At 44.9% G+C, this 13,811-nt stretch overlaps 1 protein-coding gene across 3 annotated transcripts in view; it reads left to right on the forward strand.

Moving 5' to 3' along the window:
• The window catches only part of RGS12 (regulator of G protein signaling 12), a 193,622-nt gene that overhangs the window by 39,548 nt on the left and 140,263 nt on the right, over window positions 1-13,811 (forward strand). For all 3 annotated transcript variants that reach the window (XM_069744749.1, XM_069744748.1, XM_069744751.1), the window contains exon 3: window positions 2,512-2,628. In XM_069744749.1, coding sequence (XP_069600850.1) covers window positions 2,512-2,628 — 117 coding nt within the window. The remainder of the gene's footprint in view (window positions 1-2,511; window positions 2,629-13,811) is intronic.

A 13,811-nucleotide genomic window follows, 5' to 3' on the forward strand; every position in this document is an offset into this window, starting at 1 on the left:
TTCCAATTCACCAAACTATTTTTCCCCTATCTACATAATGGGGAAAAGTGAAAAGAAAAGTGTTGGAGGCAAATTGACAGCTGCCAGATGTGAACAAGGGGGACTTAAAGAATGAGAGCGATGGCGCCAAAGAGTATATACCGTACACTTGCTAAGGTGGGACCCCGACATGGGATACTCACCACACACGGGGATATGAACACACACACAAAATGCGCCACACACTACCACGCGCTTGAACACATATACCACCCTCAGCACACGTTTCACCACACATACACCAACCTCGCCACATAAAAGTCCAAACACAAAAGTTGCCGCTCAAAACTCACCACATGCAAAAAATAGGCTCACGCAAAACTCGCCACAAGTGCAAAACTCACCTCATGTAAAACTCGCCACTAGCAAAACTTGCACACGCGGAAAAATTGCCACATGCACAAAATTTGCAACACATGCAAAAGTTGCCTCACACAAAACTTGCACATACTCAAAAGGCACCAGACATAAAACTCACGACGCGCAAAACTCGCAATGCGCAAAACTTGCTGCACACAACTTGCTACACTAACCTGTCACATGCAACTCGACACACAAAAAGTTGCTACACGCATGTTGCCACACAAAACTCATCTCACAAAAGTCGCTACATGCATGTCGCCACACGCAACTCAACACACACAACTTGACACATGAAACTCACCCTAAAACACACACAAGTCTGGTATTAGCCTTCAAAAATAAAAATCTGATTAATAACCAGACAAACTACAAGAGCAACAAATGTACCATATAGGAAATACGGCAGCTGTCAGTCACATGACCTGTCTATTTTGTGTATGTGTGAGCTAATATATACTGCCAGGGGGAGGGCTTCCTGTTGGCTGGGGATTTATCAGGCTGCCAATTTATCTTACAAATACTGAGGTAAAAATACTGACCAAATGACGTGTGAACGAGGTCTAATACAGGAGGAGATGACATACAGATATATACTATATACAGGGGAGATGACACACAGGTATATACTATATACAGGAGAGATGACACACAGCTATATACTATATAAAGGAGGAGATGACATACAGGTACATACTATGTACAGGAGGAGATGACATACAGGTATATACTATATACAGGAGGAGATGACACAGGTATATACTAAATACAGGAGCAGATTACCTACAGGTATATACTATATACAGGAAGAGATGACATACAGGTATATGCTATATAAAGAAGATGACATACAGGTATATAATATATACAGGAGGAGATGACACACAGATATATACTATATACAGGGGAGATGACACACAGGTATATACTATATACAGGAGGAGATGACCTACAGGTATATACTATATATAGAAGGAGATGACATACAGGTATATACTATATATAGGAGGAGATGACATACAGGTATATACTATATATAGGAGGAGATGACATACAGGTATATACTATATATAGGAGGAGATGACATACAGGTATATACTATATACAGGGGAGATGACATACAGGTATATAATATATACAGGAGGAGATGACACACAGATATATACTATATACAGGGGAGATGACACACAGGTATATACTATATACAGGAGGAGATGACCTACAGGTATATACTATATATAGAAGGAGATGACATACAGGTATATACTATATATAGGAGGAGATGACATACAGGTATATACTATATATAGGAGGAGATGACATACAGGTATATACTATATACAGGGGAGATGACATACAGGTATATACTATATACAGGAGATGACATACAGGTGTATACTATATATAAGGGAGATGACAAACATGTATATACTGAGGTGAAAATGAGAGGTGTGAGGTGAAAATGAAAAGGTATGAGTGCAGAATGAGAGGAGTGAGGGAAAATAGTGTAGTGATCGGAAAATGACAGATGTGAGGTCGAAATGACAAGTGTTAGGCGGGAATGAGAGGAGTGAGGGAGAAAATGAGAGGTGTGAGGGGGAAAATGAGAGATGTGAGGGGGAAAATGAAAGATGTGATTGGGAAAACGAGAGAAGTGACGTGCTATAACTAACCACCGATATTTACTATGCCCAGGCAACGCCGGGCTCTTCAGCTAGTAGATAAATATATTGGGTCTTCCAACATTACAAATGATTTTTGCAGACACTGCTCAGTCTGGTGAATAGATGATGCTCCTAACCTTGGACTCTCTAATACTGACTCACTTATTGAGTATTTTAAAAATGTTTTTTTTCCCAACCAAATAGGTTTGATTATGTTGTGGTTTACTTCACGGCCCTTCCTAGGTTCATGCACCATCTTCAGCCAGCTATAACTTCTTGGCATAGGCGGAAGTGCCGTAATGCACACGTGTTACATACCCGTGCCAACATGGTCACCTGCATAGTGTTTATAGGCATTGGTGCTGGCATTATCCATTTATATAGCATTTTCTTTTATACATACCAAATTTTCTGTCTTATTATTATTTGTTATATGCATATTTTACAGAGCTCAAAATTTGGCCTGTCCAGTGGGATGGTCCCAGGCTCCCAGCGCTCCTCGGGACGTAGGTCGCTTGGACGATCAAAGAGGTTCAGTGTCACGCGGTCTCTGGACAACTTGGAGGTAAGAAACGAGCAGTCGTCATATTGATGGGAATATGAATACAGTTTGCTTTCAAGAACATACGCTCTGGCATTAAGAATTTCTTGCTGTGGATATTACTCAGAAGTGTGCCTATAGGCAAGGCAAAAGATATGATGCACCTTGTTGTGATAAAAAAGAGGTAGAAGATGGAAGATATTAAGACATGACTACCAGGAGGTGTAACTTAACGCAGCTGTACCTCAGTGCAAATTTAATAACTGTGCCCCCGCCCACCATGGGGTGTTTGCGACAGTAGTGTGAAAAGAGCTTTACAGTCAGCCACCAGGGTCTGCAAATGCTGCATCTCCTCAATCTCTGCCCCTCACGGCTGTAGCAGCAGCGCTCTGCACACAAACTGGTGACTTCATTTAGACTATTTGTATGTTAAAAATGTGAAGGTGACAGAAAATGTTTATTTTACACATTAAGATGTCAGGACAAGGGATGAGCGGGCCCATGGAAGTTTGGGTTCTGGTGCGCTACCCGATCTTTATTCCAAAGTTTGGTACGGGTGCCAGAACTTTACCCGAACCCCTATTTAAAACAATGAGGACCTGAACTTTTGAGCTGGAAAACTTCCTCTCTCTGCAGTGGACTTTACCCGGAACTCCAAACGTTGTGATGGACCTGGAGAAGTCTGTGTTTGGCGTTTAGCATCGGGCACGAACTGTCCAGTACGAACCACAAACTTTTAAGTTTGGGTTCACTCCTCTCTAGTCAGCACCTTTGTACTGTGTATGGAAATAGTGGTGAATGTTAGGGGTCAGTTGGCAGCTCTAAAAAAGGCTACAATGGACAGGCTAGTTACTCTGTACTCTTTAACTTAGTGACGGAGCCAAATTTTTGAAATCTGACCAGTGTCACTTTATGTAGTAATAACTCTGCAACGCTTCAACAAATCCCAGTGATTTTGAGATTGTTTTTTTCGTGACACATTATACTTTATGATAATGGTAAATTTAGGTCAATATGTTTTGTTTATTTATAAAAAATATCAAAAATTTGAGAAAAATGTTAAAAAATTAGCAATTTTTAAAGTTTGAATGATTATCCCTTTAATCAAGATGGTCATACCACAGCAAACCATTAATAAATAATATTTCCCTCATGTCGGCTTTACATCAGCACCATTTGTAAAATGTTCTTTTATTTTGTTTGCATTTTAGGAAGTTTAAAAATGTAACAGCAATTTTTCATTTTTTCAAGGAAATTTACAACATTTTATTTTTTTAAGGAACTATCCATGTTTGAAGTGACTTTAGGGGTCTCATATATTGGGAAACCCCCAAACGTGATACCATTTTAAAAACAGCGCCCCCTGACATATTGAAAACTGCTGTCAGGTAGTTTATTAACCCTTCAGGTGCTTTACAGGAATTAATGTAGAGTGGTATGACAGAAATGAACTTCTGAACAGGTTACAACAGCCGACAGACAAAGGCCGCTATTTGGTCATGAATTGCCATCGCAAACACACAATCATGATCTGAGGGCACCAATTGGGGTAAAGAGGAAGCCCCCACACTCTTTTAATCATTTATATGATGTAGTCAATTTTTACAACAGCATCTAAGGGGTTAAACAGATATGGACGGTGCCAATACTGATCGTGGCTGATACAGCAAGTTGTCAGCTATAGTGGACAGCCGACAGCGGCTGGATTGTCACCTGTATGGGGAGGCTATTCTCTTATATCTCAGGTCAGTTAAAAGACGTATTGGCTGTCATTAAGGGGTTAACCCCTGTACAGGGACCTTAAGCCAAGTCCTTGAAGTAGGCTCTGGCCAGTGTGGCAGGCTGGCAGAAAGAATGTGTCAGGTAGGCAGTTAAAGACAGAATGTATGAGGTACAAAATAGTCAGGTGGGTGAATGGTGAGTAAGCGAGCCAAGGTCTGAATCGGTACTGATAGGTCGTTCGGAACCGATCTGGCCCAAAGAACTGCTCCCTTCAGTGAATTGTGAGAGCTGCTGCAGTCTATGAAAGTCTCTCTGGTAAGGCTACTTTCACATTTCCGTCTTTCTGCTACTGTCGTAATACGTTGATTTTTGAAAATGCAGGATCCTGCATTTTCCCATAGACTTGTATTAGCGACGTATGGACTCGCGTTTTGTCCGCCGTGCACTGGATCCTGCAAAATGTGACGTCTGTACGTTGTATCCTGTGTTTCCGACTGCGCATGCTCGGCAGTCTTTCTCTCTCTTTCCTCCCCGGGACTTTAGACTGGACAGCGGACCCGTTGAAAAACTGCGTCCGCTGCTCACGATATACACTACTAGCTATTGAACCCGTTCTACGCCCGGGTGGCGAGCATTTATATTGGTATATGGTCTCCATCCTGGTATGTACTGCTCCATCCTGCGTCCCCATCCTGTCATGTGCTGCACCCATCCTGCGCCCCCATTCTGTCATGTGCTGCTATCATCCTGCGCCCCCGTTCTGTCATGTGCTGCTCCCATCCTGCGTCCCCATCCTGTCATGTGCTGCTCCATCCTGCGTCCCCATCCTGTCATGTGCTGCACCCATCCTGCGCCCCCATTCTTCTGGGTCCTCTGGCTGTGACTGTTCAGTCAGAGGGCGGCTCGCATAAGCGCGTCATCGCGCCCTCTGAACTGTGAACGTCACAGGCAGAGGACCCGAAAGATGGAGCCGCACACAGCACTGGAACGGGGGACAGGTGAATATAATACTTACCCTCCTGGCGCGTCCACGTCCCTGCCTCTTCGTTGGAGATCGCGGTGTGCGTTCAGTGTTTACGCATACCGCGATCTCCTGGGAGCGTCACTCTGTGGGGTCCAGCTTGCGCTTGCGCAGTCTATAAAGGCTTCGGACAGAGTGACGCTCCCAGCGTTATATTATAGATTTCACAAACGTCCGTCAGTACGTCGCGCTGACGCTTTGTGACGGCCGACTACCGACGGAAATGTGAAAGTAGCCAAAAATGACTGTTTGGATGCCAATGAAACAGAAAGCCTGTCCTAAAAAATGCTCTGATTATGCCTGTAGGTGAGTGGGGTTCTGATTTTACCATACCTGCCGGTGTACACACATTAAATAGGGATCCATTTGGGATGCAAAACAAAGCTGTATTTTATTTATTTATTTTTTTGGTGAACTGAGCCAAATGATCCAGCTCATCTAACAGAGCTAGACTGCCCATCAGTATGAATCAGGACTATCCACAAGAAACAGGAGTACACCAGAGCAAGTAGAACTATAACTGGCAGCAAGTAGCAGGATTTCAAGAGCTTAAATAGCTTGCAGCCCCGCCCAGAGCAAATGATAACTGAAGACTATTCCTGAGCTCCCAGCTAGGTAGTACTACAAGTCACAGAAAACCTAGGAGTAGCTTCGTTGCCAGCAATGAAGGTGTGGCAGCGCCCGGCAACAGAGGAAGGTAGACAGATGTCACAGTGTAACTGTATAGGCGTTCGGTCCCCAATTAAATTATACTTTTTATATAGAGATCCGATATGGCAGTCATGACGTATCTAGCTATATGCAAATCAGGCTGAAAGTGCGTTGGAGGCGTGTCTATTCACTTGTAGGAAACAGTCCCAGCGCACGGATCTTCATGTGTTTTTATTCTAGATTTCCCCTGTCTGGCTCATCCGATCTCTGCATAAAAGGTATCATTCTGATTGGGAGACAAGTGCTATACAGTCGCACTACTACTTCCGTATCTAAAAATATTCTGATAGGTTCCTTTTACGTTTCTGCACTAGGATGGGGGGAAAGTTGGGGTTTTATTTAGCATCTGAGCACAGGGAAAGAGCAAATGACGGTTATATGAAAGTGCCTGTATTTTACCTGTAACGGTTTACTGTCTGCAGGGCATTCTATTGAATTACATCAGCATGTTATGAAGCATAGCACCGAGATTAAAGGGAAAGAGTAGCGCAGACTCAGTGCCGGCAGTGCAGCCAGTGTAATGTTTCTACAGGGTTGGGCTGTTGTGGTTGCACTTGGCAGCAAGGCTGCATTTCCACATTTTTATCCAAAAGATGTGTATACCAACCCCTAAAGAGCAACACCCAACCCTGAGCATAGTACTTACACTATAACAACATGCCCAAAATACAATGGTGGCATACTGATATGCCGCGTACAACAGGACACCCGGACATACGCCGCGAGCAGCAGAACAACTGGACATTCACCCAGTATCCCCGACATACACCGCGTGCAACAGGACAGCCGGACATTCACCCAGGATGCCCAGACATACACCGCGTGCAACAGGACAACCGGACATACACCCAGACATTACACCGCGTGCAACAGGACAACCGGACATTCACCCAGGACACCCAGACATACACCTTGTGCAACAGGACAACCGGACATTCACCCAGGACACCCAGACATACACCGCGTGCAACAGGATAACCGGACATTCACCCAGGAAGACATACACCGCGTGCAACAGGATAACCGGACATACACTGCGTGCAACAGGACACCCCGACATACACCGCGTACAACAGGACAACCGGACATTCACCCAGGACACCCCAACATACACCGCGTGCAACAGGACAACTGAACATTCACCCAGGACACCCCGACATACTCCGCGTGCAACAGGACAACCGGACATACACCGCGTGCAATAGGACACCCCGACATACACCGCGTACAACAGGACAACCGGACATTCACCCAGGACACCCCAACATACACCGCGTGCAACAGGACAACCGGACATTCACCCAGGACACCCCGACATACTTCGCTTGCAACAGGACAACCGGACATTCACCCAGGACACCCCGACATACACCGTGCAACAGGACAACCGGACATTCACCCAGGACACCCCGACATACTCCGCGTGCAACAGGACAACCGGACATTCACCCAGGACACCCCGACATACACCGTGCAACAGGACAACCGGACATTCACCCAGGGTACCCCGACATACACCACGTACAACAGGACAACCGGACATTCACCCAGGACGCCTAGACATACTCTGCGTGCAACAGGACAACCGGACATTCACCCAGGAAGGCCCGGACATACACCGCGTGCAACAGGACAACCGGACATACACCGCGTATAACAGGACAACTGGACATTCACCCAGGACACCCAGACATACAGCTCGTGCAACAGGACAACCAGACATACACCCAGACATACACGCTGACTGACATACACCGTATACAACAGGACAACCAGACATACACCCGACACCCAGACATACAGCTCGTGCAACAGGACAACCAGACATACACCCAGACATACACGCTGACTGACATACACCGTATACAACAGGACATCCAGACATACACCCAGTACACCCGGATGTACGCCGGTGACGCCAGGATGCCTGGAGGTACGCTGAGGACACCAGGACAGTGGTTACATTTTGACCCCGGGACACAAACTGTTAGTGCACCATGCTGAAATAATTAATTTATTTTTAGAAAAGTAGGAAAGTGCCAGAGTGCTTGTACAATTGTAACGCTGACACTGCAAAATAGGAATATACTGACAACGATTAGATAATAGAAGTATGAGGCCAAGGAAAGTACTAAATCTGGTCATACACATTAGCTGTCAGACAAATTCCCCCATACACAGGAGTGCTAGGCTGTGTCCATTTATTTTCTACAGTATGGGGATAGAGGAAAGGGCTGCTGGCAGGTATCTCTGGCAGCATCTTATCTCCACTACCAGGTGAGGGCGGGAGGCTCCCATACACATCAGAAGGCTGGTTCAGCTAGGGCTGATCTAATCTGTAAGGGCCTTAAGGAGCGCAGTGACTCTACATGTTTGATTTATATAGGCTAGTGCTAAACTCCTAGTTCCTGCTCTTTTCAGTAGCCATATAGATATGGACAGCAATTGACTGGCTCATGGACCTCAGCAGGAGAGCAGCAGCCTGGGCATGCTGTAATTTGGGTATTGTTCTTTGTGGTGGGAGCGAAGAGGTAAGCTGTGATCTCACCTACTGTCAATGGTGGATTCTGTGTTATATACTGTATATAGAGGTGTTATCTGTCATTGTACAGGAGGAGGAGGTGAGCTGTGACATCACCTATTGTGAATGGTGTGAATGGTGGATTCTGTGTTATATACTGTATATAGAGGTGTTATCTGTCATTGTACAGGAGGAGGAGGTGAGCTGTGACATCACCTATTGTGAATGGTGTGAATGGTGGATTCTGTGTTATATACTGTATATAGAGGTGTTATCTGTCATTGTACAGGAGGAGGAGGTGAGCTGTGACATCACCTATTGTGAATGGTGTGAATGGTGGATTCTGTGTTATATACTGTATATAGAGGTGTTATCTGTCATTGTACAGGAGGAGGAGGTGAGCTGTGACATCACCTATTGTGAATGGTGGATTCTGTGTTATATACTGTATATAGAGGTGTTATCTGTCATTACATAGGAGGAGGAGGGGGTGAGCTGTGACATCACCTACTGTCAATGGTGGATTCTGTGTTATATACTGTATATACAGGTGTTATCGGTCATTGTACAGGAGGAGGAGGTGAGCTGTGACATCACCTATTGTGAATGGTGTGAATGGTGGATTCTGTGTTATATACTGTATATAGAGGTGTTATCTGTCATTACATAGGAGGAGGAGGGGGTGAGCTGTGACATCACCTACTGTCAATGGTGGATTCTGTGTTATATACTGTATATACAGGTGTTATCGGTCATTGTACAGGAGGAGGAGGTGAGCTGTGACATCACCTATTGTGAATGGTGTGAATGGTGGATTCTGTGTTATATACTGTATATAGAGGTGTTATCTGTCATTACATAGGAGGAGGAGGGGGTGAGCTGTGACATCACCTACTGTCAATGATGGATTCTGTGTTATATACTGTATATACAGGTGTTATCGGTCATTGTACAGGAGGAGGAGGTGAGCTGTGACGACACCTATTGTGAATGATGGATCCTGTGTTATCTACTGTATATAGAGGTGTTATCTTGTAGTATCCTGATACCCGTTCTACTGCTGAGTGAAACAGTAGTCGTGTGGCAGTGTGTACTCCCGTGTGCCAGCACTGCTTTGGGCCCCGTGAGTTAGGAGATGTAATACATTGCATGTCCATACAGTGAGGATTCATACATTTTCATTGTAATTTGGACTTTGCTGCCATATACTGATCAATATATGCATATTAAAGTTAGGTGATCAATTTCCTCACAACTAGCTGCCATAGCCTCCCACCTCAGTGAACACACTTCCCGTGAGCTGGTACAAACCAGTCTGATCCTGTCTAGTTAACCCCTTTCTGCCATTAGACGTACTATTGCGTCCATGTGGGGTGGGCTTTACTTCCCAAGGACGCAATAGTACGTCATGTGCGATCGGCAGCGCTCACGGGGGGAGCGCCGCCGATCGCGGCCGGGTGTCAGCTGTTTATCGCAGCTGACATCCGGCACTATGTGCCAGGAGCGGTCACGGACCGCCCCCGGCACATTAACCCCCGGCACACCGCGATCAAAGATGATCGCGATGTGCCGGCGGTACAGGGAAGCACCGCGCAGGGAGGGGGCTCCCTGCGGGCTTCCCTGAGCCCCCCGCAGCAACGCGATGTGATCGCGTTGCTGCGAGGGTCTCACCTCCCTCCCTGCTCCCTCCAGCCCCGGATCCAAGATGGCCGCGGATCCGGGTCCTGCAGGGAGGGAGGTGGCTTCACAGAGCCTGCTCAGAGCAGGCACTGTGAAGCAGCCTGCACTCCTATCAGATCAGTGATCTGACAGAGTGCTGTGCAAACTGTCAGATCACTGATCTGTGATGTCCCCCCCTGGGACAAAGTAAAAAAGTAAAAAAAAAAATTTCAAATGTGTAAAAAAAAATAAAAAAAAATATTCCAAAATAATGAAAAAAAAAATAAAAATATTATTCCCATAAATACATTTCTTTATCTAAATAAAAAAAACAAAACAATAAAAGTACACATATTTAGTATCGCCGCGTCCGTAACGGCCCGACCTATAAAACTGGCCCACTAGTTAACCCCTTCAGTAAACACCGTAAGAAAAAAAAAAAAAAAACGAGGCAAAAAACAACGCTTGATAATCATACCGCCGAACAAAAAGTGGAATAACACGCGATCAAAAAGACAGATATAACTAACCATGGTACCGCTGAAAACGTCATCTTGTCCCGCAAAAAACGAGCCGCCATACAGCATCATCAGCAAAAAAATAAAAAAGTTATAGTCCTGAGAATAAAGCGATGCAAAAATAATTATTTTTTCTATAAAATAGTTTTTATCGTATAAAAGCGCCAAAACATAAAAAAATGATATAAATGAGGTGTCGCTGTAATCGTACTGACCCGAAGAATAAAACTGCTTCATCAATTTTACCAAACGCGGAACGGTATAAACGCCTCCCCCAAAAGAAATTCATGAATAGCTGGTTTTTGGTCATTCTGCCTCACAAAAATCGGAATAAAAAGCGATCAAAAAATGTCACGTGCCCGAAAATGTTACCAATAAAAACATCAACTCGTCCCGCAAAAACCAAGACCTCACATGACTCTGTGGACCAGAATATAGAAAAATTATAGCTCTCAAAATGTGGTAACGCAAAAAATATTTTTTGCAATAAAAAGCGTCTTTCAGTGTGTGACGGCTGCCAATCATAAAAATCCGCTAAAAAACCCGCTATAAAAGTAAATCAAACCCCCCTTCATCACCCCCTTAGTTAGGGAAAAATTAAAAAAATGTATTTATTTCCATTTTCCCATTAGGGCTAGGGTTAGAGTTAGGGCTAGGGTTAGGGCTAGGGTTAGGGCTAGGGTTAGGGCTAGGGTTAGGGCTAGGGTTAGGGCTAGGGTTAGGGCTAGGGTTAGGGCTAGGGTTAGGGTTAGGGCTAGGGTTAGGGCTAAGGTTAGGGCTAGGGTTAGGGCTAGGGTTAGGGCTAGGGTTAGGGCTAGGGTTAGGGTTAGGGCTAGGGTTAGGGCTAGGGCTAGGGTTAGGGCTAGGGCTACAGTTTGGGTTGGGGCTAAAGTTACAGTTAGGGTTTAGATTACATTTACGGTTGGGAATAGGGTTGGGATTAGGGTTAGGGGTGTGTCAGGGTTAGAGGTGTGGTTAGGGTTACTGTTGGGATTAAGGTTAGGGGTGTGTTTGGATTAGGGTTTCAGTTATAATTGTGGGGTTTCCACTGTTTAGGCACATCAGGGGCTCTCCAAACGCGACATGGCGTCTGATCTCAATTCCAGCCAATTCTGCGTTGAAAAAGTAAAACAGTGCTTCTTCCCTTCCGAGCTCTCCCGTGTGCCCAAGCAGGGGTTTACCCCAACATATGGGGTATCAGCGTACTCAGGACAAATAGGACAACAACTTTTGGGGTCCAATTTCTCCTGCTACCCTTGGGAAAATACAAAACTCGGGGCTAAAACATATTTTTTGTGGGAAAAAAAAGATTTTTTATTTTCACGGCTCTGCGTTATAAACTGTAGTGAAACACTTGGGGGTTCAAAGTTCTCACAACACATCTAGATTAGTTCCCTGGGGGGTCTAGTTTCCAATATGGGGTCACTTGTGGGGGGTTTCTACTGTTTAGGTACATTAGGGGTTCTGCAAATGCAATGTGACGTCTGCAGACCATTCCATCTAAGTCTGCATTCCAAATGGCGCTCCTTCCCTTCCGAGCTCTGCCATGCGCTCAAACGTTGGTTTCCCCCAACATACGGGGTATCAGCGTACTCAGGACAAATTGGACAACAACTTTTGGGGTCGAATTTCTCCTCTTACCCTCGGGAAAATACAAAACTGGGGGCTAAAAAATAATTTTGGGGGGAAAGATTTTTTTTTTTAATTTTCACGGCTCTGCGTTACAAACTGTAGTGAAACACTTGGGGGTTCAAAGCTATCACAACACATCTAGATGAGTTCCTTAGGGGGTCTAGTTTCCAAAATGGTGTCACTTGTGGGAGGTTTCTACTGTTTAGGTACATTAGGGGCTCTGCAAATGCAATGTGACACCTGCAGACCATTCCATCTAAGTCCTCATTCCAAATGGAGCTCCTTCCCTTCCGAGCCCTCCCATGCGCCCAAACAGTGGTTCCCCCCCACATATGGGGTATCAGCGCACTCAGGACAAATTGGACAACAAATTGTGGGGTCGAATTTCTCCTTTTACCCTCGGAAAAATACAAAACTGGGGGCTAAAAAATAATTTTTGTGGGAAAACATTTTTGTTTTATTTTTACGGCTCTCCATTATAAACTTCTGTGAAGCCCTTGGTGGGTCAAAGCGCTCAGCACACATCTAGATAAGTTCCTAAGGGGGTCTACTTTCCAAAATGGTGTCACTTGTGGGGGGTTTCTACTGTTTAGGTACATTAGGGGCTCTGCAAACGCAATGTGACACCTGCAGACCATTCCATCTAAGTCTGCATTCAAATGGCACTCCTTCCCTTCTGAGCCCTCCCATGTGCCCAAACAGTGGTTCCCCCCACATATGGTGTATCATCGCACTCAGGACAAATTGGGCAACAAATTTTGGGGTCCAATTTCTCCTGTTACCCTCAGGAAAATACAAAACTGGGGGCTAAAAAAATAATTTTTGTGGGAAAAAAATTTTGTTTTATTTTTACGGCTCTGCATTATAAACTTCTGTGAAGCACTTGGTGGGTCAAAGTGCTCACCACACCTCTAGATAAGTTCCTTAGGGGGTCTACTTTCCAAAATGGTGTCATTTGTGGGGGGTTTCAATGTTTAGGCACATCAGTGGCTCTTCAAACGCAACATGGCGTCCCATCTCAATTCCTGTCAATTTTGCTTTGAAAAGTCAAACGGCGCTCCTTCCCTTCCGAGCTCTCCCATCCACCCAAACAGTGGTTTACCCCCACATATGGGGTATCCGCGTACTCAGGACAAATTGTACAACAACTTTTGGGGTCCAATTTCTTCTCTTACCCTTGGGAAAATAAAAAATTGGGGGCAAAAAGATAATTTTTGTGAAAAAATATGATTTTTTATTTTTACGGTTCTACATTATAAACTTCTGTGAAGCACTTGGTGGGTCAAAGTGCTCACCACACCTCTAGATAAGTTCCTTAGGGGGTCTACTTTCCAAAATGGTGTCACTTGTGGGGGGTTTCAATGTTTAGCCACATCAGGGGCTCTCCAAACGAAACATGGCGTCCCATCTCAATTCCAGTCAA

The sequence above is a fragment of the Ranitomeya imitator genome, chromosome 1 (assembly GCF_032444005.1).
Source record: "Ranitomeya imitator isolate aRanImi1 chromosome 1, aRanImi1.pri, whole genome shotgun sequence".
Lineage (NCBI taxonomy): Eukaryota > Metazoa > Chordata > Amphibia > Anura > Dendrobatidae > Ranitomeya > Ranitomeya imitator.